This window comes from Mustela nivalis, assembly GCF_964662115.1.
Source record: "Mustela nivalis genome assembly, chromosome: 11".
Lineage (NCBI taxonomy): Eukaryota > Metazoa > Chordata > Mammalia > Carnivora > Mustelidae > Mustela > Mustela nivalis.
In genome coordinates this window covers 75,326,822-75,348,207 of record NC_139030.1, presented here as the reverse complement: position 1 = coordinate 75,348,207, position 21,386 = coordinate 75,326,822, and the positions used below count along the sequence as shown (strand labels likewise).

Sequence of the window (21,386 nt, the reverse complement as noted above, 5' to 3'; positions counted from 1 at the left end):
GGGCTCTCCCCAGGACTTCCTCTCCAGAGAGCTCAGCCTCCACTCACAGGGTTTGCTCTGAGTTCAGAGAGGTGACAAAAGCTCAAATAGGAAACACAGCTGAAACATTGGAAGGCGGCCTGCAACACTGACCTTGTATACTAGGGGAATGATAGATGTATTATTGAAGGAGAAGGCCTAGCAGCCTGTGGCTGTGAAGTCCTGAGCATAGCCAAGGGACCCAGCTTGGAGGGAGTATGTCACGAGCTCTCCGTCAAAGCTGCTGTCCATAGCAACGAGAAGTGCCAGGTGGTCACTTGAGACAACCTCATTTCACATTCAGCCAAGCCGGGGCCCAGCTGTGAGGCTCTCGGCAGGGAGCAGATCTCTCCCAGGAAGGAGCTGCTGGTGAAGATTCCATAGGTACCAGGGGACATATGTTGTTTTTGTCACCAACAGCCATCCCATCACCCTTCTCTTGGCAATAATCTCCTGAAATGGTGTCCAGTTTGCCTCTTGAAGAACTTCCCCTCCTGCACTCTCAACCCAATTCCACCAGCAGAATATGGCCATGGTCTTGGCCAATCAGTGCCCAGGAACCCTTTGCTATACTGATTGGCTCAGTGGTGGCATATGACCCTAGCTGATCCAATCAGAGTGAGCACTGGGATTTTTTTTTTTTTTTTTTTTAAGGTTAGCTCTAGCCCAATATGGTGCTGGAACTCTGGACTCTGAAATCAAGACTTGTGTACTCCACTGACTGAGACTGCCAGGTGCCCACTCCTGGGATTTTTTGATTGAGTTGCTGCAAAGGGAAGGAGCTTGGGCCTGGGCAGTGAGGCTTGAACTTAAGGTGATGTGAGGGGTGGCAACTGCAGCCTACACAGAAGAGTTGAGTCAAGGGGCAGAGGGATCCCAAGTTCTATGACATTACTCGAGTCTCTGGGTTGGCCTGTATGTAATGCCATACCAATCCCTGGACTTTTCTTTTCTTTTTTTTTTTTTTTTTAAGATTTTATTTATTTATTTGACAGAGAGAGATCACAAGTAGGCAGAGAGGCAGGCAGAGAGAGAGAGAGAGAGGAGGAAGCAGGCTCCCTGCCAAGCAGAGAGCCCGATGTGGGACTTGATCCCGGGACGCGAGATCATGACCTGAGCCGAAGGCAGCGGCTTAACCCACTGAGCCACCCAGGTGCCCCTCCCTGGACTTTTCAATTATGCAAGTCAGTACATTTTCTCCTAGTTCAGGCTGGTTCAGGTTGGCTTTTTTGTCATTTGTAACCGAGTCACACTAGTAGACCGAAGGATACTGGGCTCCAGGCTCTAAACTCCGAAGCCAATCAGACTTCCATGAACCAGAGACAACTTGAGGAAGGAAGAGCACAGGGGTGTGGGTATTGACTTCTGGGGTGGTTTCCAGGTTGAAGGAGAACAGAGGCAGGTGAATCAGTCTCAGAAGAGGCTGTGATGCTCATGGTTCATCTCTCAATAAGATCACAGAGTCCCTGCTAGACTCATTTCCAGCCGAGTGTGTGGGGTGGGCCATGGCCCACTCATCTGAGCTAACCACCTTGCATCCACTGCCTGGAGTGCCCCTTTCCCTCTCTCTAGCCTGCAGTGGTCTCTGGTCCTCTGACCTTCCAGGAACTCACAGAACTTACAGGGTTCCCACCTATGCCTCACAGCCAAATGCAGTGTCATAGGACTCATGGGTGAGACCCCCATCTTCATGCAGCCTGGCATCTCCCAACTGTCTCTCTGCTCCAAGGTGTGCCTGAGAGGTTAATCCATCTTGTTTGGCAAAGTGCTGGGTAAGCAGTGGGAAGGGTTTTCTTTTTGCATAACAAAAAAGAAAGAAAACAGACTCCCTGGGTCTTTAACATATGAAGGAGTCTCTAAGAGGATAGTTTAAGATGCAGCTCATTCCAAATTTGACCTGAAATTTTAAAATTTAAATTTGATTAATTAACATATAGTGTATTATTCATTTCAGAGGTAGTTTAGTGATTCATCAGTTGCATATAACACCCAGAACTCATTACATCATGTGTCCTCCTTAATACCCAACACCCAGTTACTCTATCCCCCCCACCTCCTCTCCAACAACCCTATTTGTTCCCTGTAGTTTAGAGTCTCTTATGATTTATCTCTTTCTCTGATTTCATCTTATTTTTCTCTCCCTTCCCCTATGACCCTGTTTTGTTTATTAAATTCCATGAGTGAAATCATAATTGTGTTTCTCTGACTTATTTCACTTAGCATAACACCCTCTAGTTCCATTCATGTTGTTGCAAATGGCAAGATTTCATTTTTTAAAAAAGATTTTATTTATTTATTTGACAGACAGAGATCACAAGTAGGCAGAGAAGCAGGCAGAGAGAGAGAGGGGGAAGCAGGCTCCTTGCTGAGCAGAGAGCCAGATGTAGGGCTCCATCCCAGGACCCTGAGATCGTGACCTGAGCTGAAGGCAGAGGCTTAACCTACTGAGCCACCTAGGCGCCCCTTGGATTTTTTTTTTTTTTTCACATAAACCTGTTAACATACTGAAGGATGTTAGTGTCCAGAAAAAGTTGATCTTGTACAAGGACCCCCACCAGGGCTCAGGGATTGTTTGAACTAAACAGATAGGAAAGGATTCCTCTGGGAACTGGTTCCATAGTTTGGCCAAAGACTCCTGCACAGACAGGCCTCATGCAGGCTCCCTCAGTGGCAGGTGTCTGGGGTCCTGTGACCCTTGTCAACACAGCCCAGGATGTGGTTAGTGTCAGTAGGTTTGGACGTAGCTAAGGTGTGGAAATGGGTACAAACCTTTCTGGAAAGCATTTGACCCTGTATGTCAAGTTCCAAAAAAATGTGCACATGCTCTTTTGTCTTAGAAATTAATCTCATCTCCATCTCCATTCTGTATCCCAGGAAAACTACTGCCCCTTCCTAGAGGTATTCTCTGGGTCCTTCTCACCAATCTCCCCACAATGTCCTAAGTGTGACTCCTGTGGTTTCCACTAGAGCCTGGGGGTGCGGCCTGCTTGACAGACATCTACTCTTTTTTTTTTTTTTTTTTTAAGATTTTATTTATTTGACAGAGAGAGAGACCACAAGCCCAGACAGGGAGGCAGGCAGAGAGAGGAGGAAGCAGGCTCAGAGAGCCTGATGTGGGGCTTGATCCCAGGACCCGAGATCATGACCTGAGCTGAAGGCAGAGGCTTAACCCACTGAGCCACCCAGCCGCCCCCAGACATCTACTCTTAGAAGATACTGAGGTTGGATGGGTTCCAGCCACATGGGGGGAAGTGACAGTGGATTCTCCAATTCTGACCCCTTTGTCAACATTGTCCTTAGTTAACTTTGAGGGCCCAATGACCTTTCTACTAGTCAACCTTTCAGTAAGCACCTCTTACTAGGAGATCCTCATTTCTTTCCTTGGAGACAGTGTGGTCTGAATCCATTTTAAAGACCCTGGTGTCAAATGAGTCCCATTATTAGGTAGGTGGGCTTTCTATTATTTTCCTGCTCTGCTCAGGGGTGACTTAACTTTTAGATGGTTAGTCTCTTGTTACGTGATGGCATTTCTTAGATGTGGCACTCCCAATGGCCACTTGCCTCTCCAGGGAGACCTTTCAGCAGAGGCAAGGTTTCTTTCAGCAAATGATTGCGTCAAACACAACCAAATCCATACTGAGGTCTCAGAATTCTGTGCCCGAACAGTATCATTTGAGCCTGGAAACGCTGGAGGATCGTGATGGTCATAAAACCTCTTGAATATCAAGTGTCTACTTTTAAGTAAACATGAACCCTCTAAGAAAAACCTTAGCCTGGGGCGCCTGGGTGGCTCAGTGGTTAAGCCGCTGCCTTCGGCTCAGGTCATGATCTCAGGGTCCTGGGATTGAGTCCCGCATTGGGCTCTCTGCTCAGCAGGGAGCCTGCTTCCCTCTCTCTCTCTCTGCCTGCCTCTCAGTCTACTTGTGATATCTCTCTGTCAAATAAATAAAGTCTTAAAAAAAAAAAAACACCTTAGCCTAATTGTACCAAACGTATTGTAGACTATTGTAGTCTATTGTAGACTATTGCTGAATACAAGCCAATTAAAAGAAAGAAACAATTAGACATTCTTCCAGAAAAGAGGATTTGGATTCCAATCCTGACCAAGGGCTGGGCCCTGAGTAAACAGCGTGTATGGCCAATGACATACCAGGAAAGGAAAGAAAGGATCATTATCATTCCCTATAACATAAAAGTGAAATGAAATTTCAAGTTCTGTAAAGATGTACACCAATCATGTGTACTTAATTACACAGGGGGGCCCTGTGCCCCGTATTCAAATTTTCATGTTGTATGGCTCTAATGCACATACTTTACCCCCAAATGAAAGTAACAATTATATATAAAACATCCAAGTGATAATAATCTTGCTTATCCTCTTATAATTGAGAAGAGCTATTTGGGGGATGATTTGAATAAATCAAGTCATTTAAAAAGCCACTGTAGGGGTGCCTGGGTGGCTCAGTGGGTTAAAGCCTCTGCCTTCAGCTCAGGTCATGATCCCAGGATCCTGGGATCGAGCCCCACATCGGGCTCTCTGCTCAGCAGGGAGTCTGCTTCTCTTCCTCTCTCTGCCTGCCTCTCTGCCTACTTGAGATCTCTGTCAAATAAACAAATAAAATATTAAAAAAAAAAAAAAAAGCCGGGGCGCCTGGGTGGCTCAGTGGGTTAAAGCCTCTGCCTTCGGCTCAGGTCATGATCCCAGGGTCCTGGGATCGAGCCCCGCATCGGGCTCTCTGCTCTGCAGGGAGCCTGCTTCCTCCCCTCTCTCTCTGCCTGCTTGTGATCTCTGTCTGTCAAATAAATAAATAAAATCTTTAAAAAAAAAAAAGCCACTCTAAGAAATTTGAATAAATGCCCTCTTTTCCTTTGAAAACATTTTCTTTAATAAGTACAAGAATCCAAAAGCATTCCATGGAACCAAGAGCTGTCTCGGGGTTCCTATGGGGCTGGTAAATACTTGTTGCTGTGGCTGTCAGTGATGGTAATGCACGTGCCTGGGTTTCTAACCCTCTGAAAGGCATATTTTATTTGAAGTAATCTCTACCCCCAACATGGGTCTCAAACTCACGACCCCAAGATTGAGAGCTGCATGCTCTACTGACTTAGCCAGGCAGGTGCTCCTGAAAGGCATTATTTATTTTTTAAAAAAAGATTTTATTTATTTATTTGACAGACAGAGATCACAAGTAGGCAGAGAGGCAGGCAGAGAGAGGAGGAAGCAGGCTCCCCGCTGAGCAGAGAGCCCGATGTGGGGCTTGATCCCAGGACCCTGAGATCATGACCTGAGCTGAAGGCAGAGGCTTAACCCACTGAGACACCCAGGCGCCCCAGGCATTATTTTTAAACTGAGGGTTTAGTAGCATGTGATTCTTGATCTCAGGGTTATGAGTTTGAGCCCCCTGTTGGGGGTAGAGATTACTTAAAACCCCAAAATAGCTTATTAGGGGTCCCTAAACTTCCTCTGTTCACAGCACAATTAGTGTGTCAGTCATTTTTCCATAGTGTAACAAAAACAAAATGTTTTAAAAATTATTATTATGTAGTTAGGTTCAAACAACTTAAGTATTTATATCTTAACCTAGTAGCTGTCATATTATTAGGGAAAAAGAAAAGACACATAAATCGAGAGAAAAATATTTTTATTTTATTTGTAATCGCAATGACTTATTGATGTGATGTGTGCACATCTTCTCAAATCTTGGAATCAGATTGGACACAACCACCCTCATTTCCTGTTCACACTTAAAAAAAAATTACTCATTTATTTTAGAGAGAGCATGTGAGTGAGTGCAGCTAGGGGTGGGGGGCAGAGGGAGAGAATCCCAAGCAGACTCCACCCTCAGTGTGGAGCCCGATGTGGGGCTCGAACCCACGAAATGAGATCATGACCTGAGCTGAAACCAAAAGTTGGACGCTTAACCACTAGGCACCCCTGTTCACATGGATTTTTCAGGGGTACTTGTTTATCGCCAAAATGTGCAAAAATTCAGCTTTGCGAAGATAACTCACCAAAAAGAACGTAGTGTGGTGCAGTATAATGTTGAAACTGAACTATCTTGAGCTAATAGTGAGCACGGTACAACAGACATCCCCACTGACTGGATTTCCTTTGAAAATTAAAATATCCTTTGGAACCCTTGTGAATTTGCTGCAGTGCCCTGGGGTGCCTTGGTGCACAGTTTAGAAACCAAATGTATCCACCAAATCTCTGCTTCTCACTCCATTCAACTTCACCCCCCCGTTTATTCACAACTATGGACAAAACTGCTTAGCTTCGAACCAAATAAAAGTGCACCAAAAAACTGCTAAGCCAGGGGCGCCTGGGTGGCTCAGTGGGTTGAGCCTCTACCTTCGGCTCAGGTCATGATCCCAGGGGCCTGGGATCGAGTCCCGCATGGGGCTCTCTGCTCAGCAGGGAGCTTGCTTCTCCTCATCTCTCTCTCTGTCTCTCTGCCTATTTGTGATCTCTCTCTCTGTCAAATAAATAAATAAAATCTTAAAAAAAAAAAAAAACTGCTAAGCCAGGTTTGGTCTTCACTTTGAGGACTATTTTAACAGTATTTTGAGAGCCGTAAAACAATTCCCAGGTCACTAGCAGCAAGTTCTGAAAATAAACTGTTCAATACAGAGGGACTGGTGACCTGGCGCACATTTCAGCGCTCTTTTTGGCCGAGACCTGGAGGATAAATCAGAAGGGAAGAAGATGCCTTTGGCCCGACAGGCCCCAGGTAGTTCTAGGAACTGAGGCAGGAGCAGTTGGGGTGAAGATGTTTGTAAGGCTAGTCAACAGGCCTTGGTCTGGATTGTGGGGCAGCCCTGCTAACCTCCAGGAAGCAGTTATCAACCCTGAAATTCTTTTCCTTCCCCTGAACCCGGTTTTTATCTGCCAGTTCCACCCCAGCCTGGGAGGGAGGGGGCGGGGAAGGAAAGCAGAGACATCTGCTGCTGACCTCTGTGGCCTTCTTCTTCCTCATTCCTCCTCTCCATCCTATACCAGGGCAGGAAGTGGCAGGTTCACTCTTCCCACAAGAAGGAGCTCTTTGTGGTAAATGAGACAATCCTGTGTGCCCCCTCCCTTCCACCACCCAGTTCTTGCTTTGTTGATAGTTTAAGGGACTTAAAAATCTTTTTGAGAAAGCCCGGCTTTCCATGGCTCTTGGTTTGCTGGGAACTTGTCCCTCCTGGATTGGTAGTCAAAAGCTGAACGCTGACTTCTTTCCATTGCTTCTCACATCAGACTGATGCTGGCACTGGACAGTCCTGTTTAATTCGAGCATTGATTGCTACCTAAAATTATTCGCTTCCTGTCTCCTCTCATTGGAATGGGATGGTAGGGACTTCACTGGTTGAACAAGTATGTCCATCATTTAATATAGCGTCTGGTACATAAACAGTGCTCAGTAAATGTGTGGACTGAATGCATAATGCTTAAAGACGTTGCACATAGAATGTTCTCGATATACAACAGCTAGGAAAAGAAAGAAAGAAAACAGAAAAAAATCCAGAAATCCACTAACAAAGATTTTAGGGACAAGGTGGTTGGAAGCAAATGAACAGCCTGCAAGGAGCAGAACTCCCAGGAAAGGGGCTCCCAGAATCCACAAGAATTTCCAGGAGGTGTTAGAAGATCCAATGCAGCTGACAAAGCAGGAAGGACCAGCAGGGGGCAGTGGGTCAGTGGAGTTCACGGACATACTAGTAGAAAGGAGGCCCCCAGTCAGGGCCAGCCAGCCAGCGGTTGTTGAGGAGTAAATGAGAGGTGGGGAGGTGGAAAGAGTGAGTGGAGACAATCCCAAGGAATTTTGATCTGCAGAGAAAGAGGATGGAGCAGGAGCTGTAGGCGTCGCAGGACTGAAGGAAAGCCTTATTATTATTTTTTTTAAAACTTATTCATTTGGCAGGCAGAGATCACAAGTAGGCAGAAAGATAGGCAGAGAGAGAGAGAGAGGAGGAAGCAGGCTCCCTGCTGAGCAGAGAGCTGATGCGGGGCTCGATCCCAGGACCCTGGGATATGACCTGAGCTGAAGGCAGAGGCTTTAACCCACTGAGCCACCCAGGTGTCCCAGGAAAGCCTTATTTTAAAAAATTTTTTAAAGTTACTTGAGAGTGAGAGAGAATAAGTATGAGTCAGGGGAGGGGCAGAGTGGGCAGAGAGAGGGAGAGAAGCAGATTCCCTACTGAGTGCAGAGCTCAACACCGGGCCTCCATCCTGGGACCCTGAGATCATGACCTGAGCTGAAGTCTAACGCTTAACCAGCTGGTCCACACAGGCACCCCACAAGTCTTAGTTTTTTTTAATTTATATTTTTAGGGTCACCTGAACATGTTTCGTAGGCTGAGTTTTAGGATTCAGAGAAGAGAGGGCTTTCTGGACTTTGCTGAAGTATGTGTAATCTCTTCTCATTTATTTCATTTTCACTTTTTAAAAAATCTCTTCTTCCTTTCATTCACCTTGCACTTCCCTTATTGCAGGCATTACCATCACCTGTCACCTCCCTCTACTAGAGACAAATCCCTGAAAGCCAGGCCTGTGCCTCCCATGTATGCATATGGGAAGAGTGCGAGTGTGGCCTTCGGTGGACTGGACTTCCTCCAACCCCTTCCTGCCCAACTGAGGCCAGACTCGGTGCTTCACCATACCCCCATCACAGAAGTCCGCAAGCCTGCATGCGACTTTAGCTTACTGTACAGCCGCCTGTGTACATCTATCTGTCTCTGACACTTACTGCCTCTACCAGCATTTCTCAAGGTCTGGTCCACAGACCGCTTGTGTCAGAATCACCTGGGCTGCTGCAGCAGGTAGATTTCTGGGCCCTGCACCTACTGAACCCCAATCTCTGGAGTGTGGGGCAGGTACCCATACACGTTCCGGGCCTGGGCTGCATGCCTCTCCTTTGTAACATTCTGTGGCCTTTGTATCCGCAAAACCCCCAGCTCTGCAAGCACTTAGACCTGCACCTATCCTACTGGAGCTGACCCTGACCTACAAGGGCCCGAGTCTCCACAGCTCTTGTGTCCTCTCCTTTCGCTTGTGCTCATCCCTGCCCGTACCCCTTCCCTCTTCCTCCTCTCATAGCTGCAGCCATCCTCCCGGCCAGCCCCAGTCTCTCCTGCACAGCTCAGAACCTGTCAATCGCACTGTCCCCGGAGCACACTTTTTGGGCCTTGTTTCATGATAAAATGGTCAGCGCTGCCTGAACACACACACTGTTGCCTGGAGAGATGGTGAATGTCTAAGAATGACTAGGCTATAGTTCTTTTTTTTTCTCAGAGCAGCTGACAAAGAAGTGTGTCCCTGACAGTTCTGGCTGGGTGAGGGAGTGGAAAGGGGCAGTGAAGGAGGCTCTGAGCAAGGGGGGGGGGAAGCTTCCCTGGGATGACTTTTCTCTACTGGGAGGTGTCCAGTTCCCTAAGCGCCTTCCCCGCTGAAATTCTGGGGAGCAGACGTAGTTCAGGAAAGGAGATGAGCTCACTCTGAGGGAAGATATGGCATTTCCAGAAAGCAAAAGGAAATCTGGATTCATTTTGACTTTGCTTTCTCATCCAATCTTGGTATTTAAAAATTAGCTTTTGAAGACAAGAGCCCTCATGCGAGGAATGGAATTAACACTGAAAGATGGTGACAGTCTACTAAAAATGTCCTTCTCCTCCCCACCCACAGAGGCAAACAGACCCTTTGGTAAGAAAAAGAGCAGGAATATGTGAGCAGGGGCTACGCCAGAGGGCCCATCTCTGGCTATATTCTTCTTCCCTCTGGTCTCAGCCTTACTACTGTGCGAACTGGAAACCCTTTAATTGCTGATATTGTATCAAGAACAGTGAAGGCTGCTGGTAGCTCAGAGGTAAGCTTCTAAAAAAGAACCCTTCTCTGTCACATCAGACTTGCAGGCACCCAGCTACCATCACTCTCTCCCACGCTGGCTTCCTCTGCCTGGGTTTTAAGGCCTCCCAGCACCCCAACCCATCCCAGATGTGTTCCCACCATTCTCCACATGACTTCAGGGAGATCTTTTCTCCATTCTGGAACTTCTGTCCTCTCACATAAGAACAGAAGGGTTTCTACTCTGTCAGCTTGGACTTCTACTCTTTCCTGAAACCTCTTGAGTAAAGGTACATCATAAAGGTATGAGAAAAGTTAAAAGCAACACCAGACAAAGGGGACATCCATGTTGTGGAAAAGAACCACTGCATATCATGTCTCAAAGACAAATGTTAAGGTTATGGGTCTTGTTTGGATACGTTGTACATTCTTGGAAAGCAGCAACTGAAGCATCGGGAATGCAAAATCTATTAGCTGATTTCTGGAGTAAAATACAGTTGTGGTCCTATGGTCTGATAAATGTCTTTCTTCACATCATGGGGCTGGGTTCATGTTCCAGAAAAAGCAGAGATGAAAGCAGTGCCATGCTAAAGACTGTAGGAATATTTTAATTCATATGTTTTAATTCATTACGTAATAATAATATCACAGTCTATTTTACAAGTTAAATGTATGAGAATGTATGAAATAGAAATGGTAGGAAAAAAACTAAACATAGGTCAGGAATATGAATTTTTCCAAAACCAGGGGCCAAAGGAAGATGCGTTGCCTGTAGGGCCCAAGGAGGAAGCAGAGGGGGTGGGAACAGCATTGGCTCTTGTGGTAAGCATCTGTCCCTGTGTCACCCTGGGAAGGAGTCAAGGCTCACCCTCTGCCCTCGTCTGGGGTTGGGAGTTGAGTCTGGTCAGTGGAAGATGGCGGCTTGGGAGGAAAGAGCCATCTGGTTACCTACACAGAACTGGTCCCCTGGTGGCCGCAGGTGGGTTGCCGTACAGGGAATTAGGGGTGGAAATGTCAAAAATCAAATGCGTGGAGGAAAAAAGTCAACAGTTTCCTCCTTTCCCCCCCAAAACCCAAATTCTTGAAATGCACACACATTCTTCTCTCAAACGTAGAAAAGTCTCACTCTGGATGTGCTTACAAGAAGATCGTCGTCAAAAAACTTTGTCTCTATGATAACATTCCCACTATAAGTAAGAAGAGAGGGCAAAAGAGTGTGTTAGGCAACAGATTTCATTTCCACAAAGTGGCTTCAGTTTGGGTCTGCTTGGCCTGGGGACACGCACCTACCTAGAATTTTCACTTGGGGACACTTAAATCTACGTCCAAATGGGGTTAGAAGTCTAATGTGACATTTAACTTTGTGATTGGATTTTTTTCTCCTCAAGTTCAGAAAACAAGAAGAAAGAGCATGTTTTAATCCTTGATATATGTAAACCCCTTAGCAGAGTGCTCTGCAAACAGGGGTGCTTATACATAAGACTTTTTTAAAATATGAGTGACTTTTGGATATACATGGAAACCTGCAGGTCTCTGGTAGGCAGTTATGGGTTGGTCTTTCCTGCATCTATTTCCATCACTTTGGGTAACAGCACTCTGCTCTTCTTCTGGGGACCCACCACATCTCCAGTCCATGGGTCAGTCCAGTAGCCTCTCCTTCACCTGGCAGAGGGCTGGGCACAGGACATAATATGGGCTAATCAGACTCTTCCCCTGCTCCCCATTGGAGCAGGATCCTTCCTATGGCTGCTCCTGAAGGAGATCATCGATGGATTCCTGCCACCTGCATCTTTGAAGCTGCCCAGGTCTCAGTGCCACCCGTCACCCCTACCCCCCTTCAGGTCTGTCCTATCAGCTGGAGTCATTTCTATGGCTTGCAGCCAAAGAACCCCAAATGACACACCTGTATTGTACAGGGGAGAATTTCATTTTTCTTGGTGGGTATCTTAGAGTTTCCAAACCAAACCACTCTCGAACCAAGTTAAGGACAATAGAGGTACTGTTTTGGGGTTCCAGAAAGTAAAATGTGAGTTAAAGAACCTAAATAAGTCATCACAGACTTATTGGACCTGGCCAAGAAGGAGTCAATGAAGGTTAATAAAATACAAAAAATGCCCTTCTATATACTACCCTGTACTTTCCCAGGGTAATTAATAGCCAGCAGATACATTTTTGTTGGCAATTAATTATAAAATAGGTACATAAGAAACTCAAGATTTAATTGGCTATTAGAATATAAAAATACCTACCATTGTAATTAAAAATCTATTAAAGCAAACATTTTATAAAGCAAAATCTTATAAAGCAAACAACCTCTATTTACATTCAGTGTGGTTTTCACCAAGGATCTGTTTAAGGGGACAATCCAATATTACACAAATATCTGTGGGAATAACTCATTACTAGACACTATTATTAAGACCTCTGAAAGTCTAATACCTTTTCCGAAGAGAAAATGTAAGCTGGGCCCTTACTGACAGTGTTTTTGGATAAAGGACAAACAAATTATTCTTTCAGCAGGAAGCATAACTATGAAAATGGTAAGCTATTCTCTGAAAAACCATAACCAAACATTATCCTCTATAACAAACTTAGAACTTTGCCAGATTCCATTAAAGGCCATTCAAGAAAAGTACAGAGTATCAGAAGTTTGGTTGTCAGGAAAGTGAGCAAATTAGCCTAGATTTAATATAGAGTACAGGCCAGTTTCCTCCCATATCATCTTCTTTCATCCTCACTACACCTCTGTGAGATAGAATTATTAATTCTATGTGTAGAGAGGAGAAAAATAAGGCCAGAGAGGTAAACATTGTCCAAGATTGCACGGCAAGTCAGGGTTAATCAGGAATTTAGTCTAAAGGTCTAATCTAAAGTTTTTAAAAATTTTTTTCCATTTGATCACACTGTCTTTTTCCTATGGCCATGTCAGTAACCTGTAAACTCAAATACCCCTGAATACTCTCTCCCCTTATTTTCACCCGGGGCTGCCTGCTGAGCAACACCATCAGCCCCCCTGCTTGGAACCCACTCCCCAGTGCCTGCGGTCTGCTCACTCACGTTAGCACGCTGGCGGGCATCATCTGGGATTCGGGCGCAGCCTCTATCAGGGACTGCCAGGTGTTTGTGGAGTTTGGGATCACAAAGCCAAACTCGAAGAACCATTCTGAAGGAAGAACAAAAAGCAGGTGAGTGGGCACCCTAGAGTGTCTCGGGGCTCTGCACCCGCCCCCCCTTTAGAGTGAGCCTCTTCTTACCCCAAGAACCACAAATGAAGCCATCAGAAACCTCTGGGGCCAGAGGCATGTGAAAGAGGCATGACAACCCCTCAGGCTGTCCCTGGACCACACCAGAGGCTTAATCCCTCTGCTCTAGGGCCTAAAGGATGAGGACTAGTGGGCAGATACATTATAAGCAATGCTTTCTTAGCAATAGGCTATGTGTATATGATAAACAGAAGAACAGACTAGGCCTTTCACTTGCAATTCCAGCTGTAAGACATGGACATGCACTCTTACAGTTCATGGTGGAAACTCGGTGCAGAGTCGCCTTGGTGGCCAGATCTGTGGGAGACTGAGAGCTCTGTACCAGGCCCTTGTTGGCAGCTTCCTCGTGACCACATTATAATTCACCAGTGATAAAGCAGGCACCAACCCAGGCCCACTAGTGTCAGAAACCCTTTTGTTGGGCTCAAAACCCCTTGTCATTGCCAGCTTTGTTTTTGCTGAGGCCCCCAGTCTCGCAAGGTATAGGAATCCCATCACAAACTGAGCTGCAAAATGAACGTTACCAAAGCAGTGTTTTAAGTTCACTGGGTCCTGCCTTTTTACTCTGTCATCCTAAGTGGGTCTTCCAGGCACTAGGCCACAGAATACCTTCTAGGCATTGCCCTTTGAAGTAAACTTTTTGTTCCAGGCGGAATTTTTCCATTTGCTCTGCTGAAGAGAAGTTCAACTCTCGAGACACTGCCTTGCACTTGAGGATTTTCTTGGGAACACGGGCTGGTAAATAAAAAGAAATACTGAAGCCATTCTCAGTGAAAATCACATACTATAATTCCTTAAGTTTCTGGGAGCTTCTTAGAGCTGATTTAGAGAACACATTATCTATGTTAAATTTCAGAGAAAAGCCTTGGTAACACAATTAAAGACAGAGGTCCCCAATTGGTCAAGTGCATCTTTATTTTTTTTTTTTAAAGATTTTATTTATTTATTTGAGAGAGAAAGAGAGAGAGAGAGCACAGAGGGTGAGGGTGAAACAGATTCTCTGTTGAGCAGAGAGCCTGATGCAGGGATGCAGGGCAAGATCCTACCACCCCAAGATCACGACCCGAGCGGAAGGCATTTGCTTAATCCACTGAGCCACCCAGGTATCCCCCTGAAAGATCTTTAAGAAACACCAGATATAGTGCATCTAAGGGCCTTCCCTAGCTGTTTTCATTAGGAAAAGGGCTGAATGGACCCCTTCTTTACTCTGTTCTGTTGGTTTTAACTCCTTAGTTTTTCTTTTATTTCAGGGAGATAAAAATGGAAATTTTCTTTTAAAAAAAAGTTGAGAGCTTAGTTTATATCTTTAGGCATGTTTTAATGTTAAAATCTCAGCACAGAATGAGTTTTGGGAAGTGAGAGGGAAAAAAGGTAGGAAAGGAACTGAGAATCTCAGTAACACATGCTGTGCCCGCAGCGGTTTACCCATCAGGATCTGCATTAATTTAGCTCCCTGATGCTTAGGCCCTGCTTCTGAAACATCAGAGCCCTGTGCAGGGCAAAGGGTTGGGGAGTACCTTCATGCTCCACTCCAGGGACTGACAGGTCTTCTGTTCCTTGCCACAGTATCTTCCCTGTCTCAGCATCCCGGAGGTTCATCCAATTTCTGATCAAATGTATTAAGGAAAACAATGCACTGAAAGCGACTCCAACTTTGCACTCAAGGTGTGTTCTAGCTCTCAGATTTGCTACCAACTCCTGTTTACTTTTTAGCAAGTCGGCCTATCTACCAAGTGCCATGAAAGCAAATGAGGAGGTGTAGGAGGGTCCAAAGGACAGCTAAAGGAAGATCATAGCACAGACCCAACAGAGATTTTTTTTTAAAAGATTTTATTTCTTTATTTGACAGAGAGAGAGCACCAGCAGGGGAAGTGGCAGGCAGAGGGAGGAGAAGGGCTCCCCTGCTGGGCGGGGAGTCCAATGTGGGGCCAGATCCCAGCAGGCTGGGATCTATCAGAACAGAGAGAGGGCAGATGCTTAATGACTGAGCCACCTAGGCGCCCTCCACAGTGGAGATATTTTTATGTACAACATGAGAACCAAAGACTACACATCTAGAAACTGCAAGGAGAGAGAAAATGAATAGTACAAAATTAAAAATTTTCCAACAGAATCAGACCAGCCAAGATAAAAGACTTAAAGAAACAGATAAGAGAGGTATCCCAAGAAGTGACTCATGCAGACCACCCCCACAGCCCATAAATTTTGCTCACAAGTCCACAGATCTCAAGTACCCATTTAAAAAAAAAAATTTTTTTTTGTTTTTGTTTTATTTATTTGACAGACAGAGATCACAAGTAGGCAGAGAGGCAGGCAGAGAGAGAGAGAGAGAGGAAGAAGCAGACTCCCTGCTAAGCAGAGAGAGCCCGATGTGGGGCTCGATCCCAGGACCCTGGGATCAGGACCTGAGCTGAAGGCAGAGGCTTTAATCCACTGAGCCACCCAGGTGCCCCTCAAGTACCCATTTAACTGCCTGTTCTTAGATATAAGAAACTAGCCAAGGATCACCAGAAACTGAAATGAAAGACAAACCAAAACAAAGAGAAAAAAGCAACTTAAGAGGAAAAAAGAGACTACAGAGGAAGACAGAAAAATTTTTTTTAAAGATTTTGTTTATTTATTTGAGAATGAGGTGAGAGAGTACAAGCAGGGGGAGCAGCCTGATCCCAGGAGGCTGAGATCATGACCTGAGTGGGAGGTAGATGCTTAATCAACTGAGTCACCCAGGCATCCCAGAAGATACAAACTTTTGAAAAGAAGTATTAAGAACTAACAAAACTGGGTTACCTGGGTGGCTCAGTTATTAAGCATCTGTCTTTGGCTTGGGCCCTGATTGCAGGGTCCTGGGATTAAGCCCCACAGGGAGCCTGCTTCTCCCTCTCCCACTCCCCTGCTGTGTTCCCTCTTGCTATCTCTCTCTCTGTCAAATAAATAAATAAAATCTATGAACAAACAAACAAAACAAAACAGTCAGAGATAATATAACCCTTATACACTAAAAATCATATACAATTAAATTTTGTATATTTTAGGTGATCTTCTCTGGCTCAAGTTTACAAATTTTGAGGCTAGTCAATTGATAATCTCATTTAATCATAAAATGCCTTCTAACTTAAGCAGTTATATTTTCTAGTTTCTGTATTGTTCATCATACAATAAATGAATCACTAACAGCAATGAAAAAAGGAACATTCAGAGAACAAAAAAGAATGCTAGAAAAATACACATTTTGATAGCAGAACCAAACAACTCAGTGCAAGGGTTGGAAGACAAACCTGAGGAACTCTTTCAGAAAGAAAAATAAAAAGGGACAAGGACAGAAAACAGGAAAGTAAAGATAAAAGAACCAGGTATCAATGTAAGAGATCCAAAAATCTAACAGGAGTTCAAGACAGAACCGAAAAACCATGGAGAGAAGTGATCAATGAATTAATTCGAGAAAATGTCCCAGACTGAAGATCTAGCAAGTGACCAAGTCACATCATTGTGAACTTGCAAAACGTCAAGGTTAAAGCAAAGCTTCCAGAGGAAAAACAAGTCACATAAAGGTCAGAATCAGAATGGGGGGAAAAAAAAACCCAGAATGAATCACTTTTCAACAGGGACTCTGGAGGGTAGAAAAAAATGAAGCAGTGCCTCTATGAATCTCAGGGAAACTCCTAAAACTAAAAAAAGATTTATTTTCTCAAGAAACTAACGATAATATGCTATTTCAAAATGATAGGGAAGACTAAGGAAAAAGACGATATTGAATCCATGAGCAAGGGACTAAAACAAGATACAGGTGAAAAAGTCCTCTTTAGAGGACTAAAGGGTGACAGGCCGAGGTCCAGACAAGAGCAGGTCAGAGGTTTAGAAAGAGAGCTTAAGAAGATGAAATTCATAGAATATCTGATGGGTTTAAATGGGAAAGATTTATACAGTTAGGGGGTATTTGGGGGTTCATTAGAGAGAAGCACAGAAAGCCTAAGTAAATGAATAAGAAACTAAGATAATAATTAACATCAGGGAAAAATCAAAGGTGGTATTAGGAGAAAAATCAGTTATACTATACTACATGGTATCATTGCAAATAGGGCTAACATAGTCATAATAATAAAACCACAGACTATGGATCCAATACCATTATCCTGAGAGGATGGGAGAAGGAGAAGAGCATGTATGTGTGGTCAGGCAGAAAGTGCTGGGAAAGAACAAAACTCATTTTCCACAGTGAGAAGTCGATAAACAATGCCTAAAATAGAGACATTAAGGCATAGCCACAGTGTGCAATTCCGAAATATGAAGATAAATAGTAAATAAATCAGCTAGAAACTGAAAATGGTTTTCTCCAGGGAGTAGAAAATAGGAATGAAAGGATACAGAACGCAGCTCATCATTCAAAACCAGGTAGAACTAGAACTCTGAACAATGTACACACACAACTTTGATAAATATGAACACTAAATTTAAAAAGACCGTCCTGAGTTTTTTTAAACAATGGACAAATAATTTTAAAAACATTCATATTTCCATACATAGAGGCTAAGTCTGAGAGTCTGAGAAAGATAGCTAATATTCACAAAGAGATGGACCTTCAGATAAACAGTTGATAAAGTTTACAGGTCTTTTTTTTCTTTTTTCTTTTTCCTTTTTCTTTTTATTTATTTATTTTTTTTTCCGTTTTTGCTGTCTAGCAACCAAACCCTCTTCCCAATAGCACCATGTTGCCCCTGTGGGAGGCAGCGACTGCAAGGCATTACTGTAACTAGAAGATCCAAATCTTCCCTCCAGAGCCTGGTACAGCTGGGGGCAAGCACATGACCCAGGCTTAGAAGCCTGGGTACTAGGAGTTGAGGAAAAATCAGCAGTTCTGCAAGATGGGGGCAGGAGCTGTGCTAACCCAAACTTCCCTGCTTTGTGACCACTGAAACCCCAGGGAGCCCTCAGCCTTTCTGACTGGGTAGCTTGCAGTGTTGAACCCAGAGCAACATGGCTGATCAGCATCACTATGCATGAACCGCTACAGTTAACCCTCTGGAGACATTCTTTCTAGGTTTTGCTGTTACTGAAGTCACAAAAGATAACCAAGGGTTACCCTGGCTTCTTGTGCTCTCAACCTGCTGGTGTATTGCACTCCTACCCCACTCCCCTATGAACCTACCACTGCTTTCAAGTTGGGTTAGTTGTGCTTCTCTCTTCTCCTTGTGTGTAATCCTAACAGTCTCCTCATATGCTCATTATATCCCCAGATACTACTGCTCTTATATACCTTTGCAGTTTTCTTCTTCTCTGCTTCATATTTTGAAATTCTACTTTTTAAAAAACTAAATCCAAAAGCAAGTCAATAGTATACACACTTGCTTAGATCACCTTTTTTTTAATGTGTGTGTGTGTGTTTTGTTTGTTTTAAAGTAAGCTCTAGGCCCAGTGTGGGTCTTGAACTCACGAGCTCAAAATCAAGAGTTGCATGTTCTACCAACAGAGCCAGCCACGCACCCCCAGATCCCGTATTAAAATTCCAATGACCATAAATACGCTTAGCTATTCTGGGGTCTCCCTATATGAAGACAAAGCTTCCCCAGCTGGAGAAATGAAACAGTAGCTACTACTGCTCCAGCAAGTCCACTCAGAACTCAGATCTAACAGAATTGCCTTAGACATTTAAGCCCAAGGTTTTCAGAAGACACAGCACTCATTTAACCAGCTCCGTACATGCTTTTCATTCTTTCTCTTCGGATACTCTCTTAGGTACCAATATAGCCACACTGGACACCAGATTTTCTTAACTAACAAAACTAAAATTACTCTTAAAATTTCAGGCTCACATACAAGTGGGGCATTCCAGCAAAACTACTGCGAGAAAAGCCTGGGAAAAGGGGCTCCCTTTGTAAAGCAACAGCTAGATCAGAGCTAGCAGTTTCCAAAAAAACCATTACAGCTGCTGGCCTGGGTCAGCAAAGAAAAGTCTGGCACCAGAATTTACTCATCAATCTATTAGAGGATAGAAAGAAAGAAGTCTTAAATGAGAGTGTGCTCTCTGATGATTAGTGGATGGTGAATTGAAGATTCCTCCATTTTACAGCAAGGGAGAGAACGTGCTAAAGATATATGGCTTATCTTCCTAACATAAACGCCTCCTGTCTTTATAAATGATCAGTTTAAGGACTTAATTATCACTTTAGGAAATTTATTATTGTTTTTTTGGAAATATACTTAAAAACACATTTTGGCCAGTTCAATTATTAGGCATTTCTTGCATGTACCTTAATCCAGAAACCCATCAGTCTGTATCATGGACTTCATTGTATAATCCTACCAAAACCTGTAAGATTTCACCCTCAATAAATACCACAATATTAGAGAAATACACACTGAGCTCCATCCAATGATGTTGGGATGCAGGCTACTGAGAGTCCCTCCAAGTTCTCTAAGGTAGGGGTGAAAAGGAACACTCTTAATTCATGGCAAAGATGCTGCCATTTAGGAACAGCTTTTTATTTTTTATTTATTTATTTTATTATTTTTTAAAGATTTTATTTATTTATTTGACACAGAGAGATCACAAGTAGGCAGAGAGGCAGGCAGAGAGAGAGAGAGGAGGAAGCAGGCTTCCCGCTGAGCAGAGAGCCCGATGTGGGACTCGATCCCAGGACCCTGAGATCATGACCTGAGCCGAAGGCAGCAGCTTAACCCACTGAGCCACCCAGGCACCCTAGGAACAGCTTTTTAAATCGTAAAAATACAAATCCATGACAGCTCAATAGCAAAAAGAAATAAAAATTATTGAGGTAGGTATTTTTTGGTTAAGTTTTATTTTTTACTTGATGGAGAGAGTAAGAGTGCGAGCACATGCATAAGGGGGAGGAGAAGAGGGAGAAGCAGTCTTCCGCTTGAGCAGGGGCCTGATGTGCGGCTTGACCGCAGGACCCTGGGATCATGACCGGAGGCGAAGGCAGGTGCTTAACCGACTGAGCCACTCAGGTGCCCCTGAGGTAGGTATCTTAAAATAACCACAAGAAAAGATGATCCTCAAAAGAGGAAGTGTATTTCACTAAAAATGTTGGAAATGAGGGTGCCTGGGTGGCTTAGTTGGTTAAGCAACTGCCTTCGGCTCAGGTCCTGACCCCAGGGTCCTGGAATAGAGACCCACATCAGGTTCCTTGCTCAGCGGGGAGTCTGCTTCTCCCTCTCCCTCTCCCTCTTCCTGCTACTCCACCTGCTGTGCTCTCTCTGTGTCAAGTAAATAAAACTTATTAAAAAAACTGTTGGAAAGGAAAGGCAACTTTAATGGCTTCATCATCATCTGGTTGGAAACATTTTTTTGTTTTAGCAGCTTTTTGTTAACTAGATTTTTCAGAGAAAAAGAGCCTGAGGTTTAAGACTCAAAGGTCAAGTCACTTCCAATCTTGAGAGAGGAGAGGATTAGGTAGAAGCTTTAAAGGGGTGGGGGAGGTTAGAGGACTATTTATAAATACCACCTTCTGGGTCAGCCAGGTCTTTTCTCATTTAAAAGCTCCCAGGTGATTTATACCCAGGGTGAACACAAAGGAAAACTCCTTTACTATGGGAAACCTCTGCTGGGAGAGCTGTTCCTGGTACCTTCTTATTTGGAACCAGGCAGATAAAAGCGGCACACTCTGGTATGTAAAAGTAAGAGCATGTTAAAAATAAGCTTCAGCCTGGAAACAATAAGTTCAGGAAAAAAAAAAAATCAATAGTCTGTAGAATGTCAAGCCTTCGGAAAGGTAAAAAAGGAAGTAAACTAAGATACGCAGGGAAGAATGAGAGTCACTTGGCGCCACACAGAAGGTTACATAAGTCTTCTTATGTTTTAAATAGCTGTGACCTGGTATGATTTTGGTCCAGTGTGGGGGCTGGGGACAGACCTAAGGTAGAGAAGGCCAGCAGGGAGTGGTGATGGAGTGGGAAGTAAAGGCTTGGGGAGAAAAAAAAAAAAGCAGTCAGATGAATGGCATATGAGGTAAATTTCCTTAAGATGTGAATGCAGGCACTGGGATAAAAGAATTTAAAATATTTAGTGACAATCATCTAGAAGCATTTTGACACGAGTACAACTATACCTTCATTTTTATATATTAAACAGAACGGATCCACTGTACATGGCAGGACCTCACCAGCCAATTGAGAAGAGACCAGAAGGAGATTAGGGGAGAGGAAGAAGCTGGAGTAGAGAGGAGGAATGGGGAAAGAAAAGAGAGGGAAGAGGAAAGAAAAAAAAAAAAAAAGATACTGAGAAAGAGACAAATAAAAATGCCCACATGTAACTGAGAACCAGGACC

At 44.2% G+C, this 21,386-nt stretch overlaps 1 protein-coding gene across 2 annotated transcripts in view; it reads right to left on the bottom strand.

Annotated features, from left to right (window-relative positions):
* Positions 1-10,429: 10,429 nt before the first annotated feature.
* PDE6D (phosphodiesterase 6D) overlaps positions 10,430-21,386 on the bottom strand; it is a 48,242-nt gene continuing 37,285 nt past the window's right edge. The window contains exons 2-5 of one of the 2 annotated variants that reach the window (XM_082690672.1): positions 14,622-14,710; positions 13,714-13,839; positions 12,899-13,004; positions 10,430-11,028 (exon numbers count right to left, since the gene is read on the bottom strand). In XM_082690672.1, the coding sequence (XP_082546798.1) occupies positions 10,947-11,028; positions 12,899-13,004; positions 13,714-13,839; positions 14,622-14,710 (403 nt within the window). In that variant the 3' untranslated portion in view covers positions 10,430-10,946. The remainder of the gene's footprint in view (positions 11,029-12,898; positions 13,005-13,713; positions 13,840-14,621; positions 14,711-21,386) is intronic. The other variant, XM_082690673.1, reaches the window with a different exon arrangement.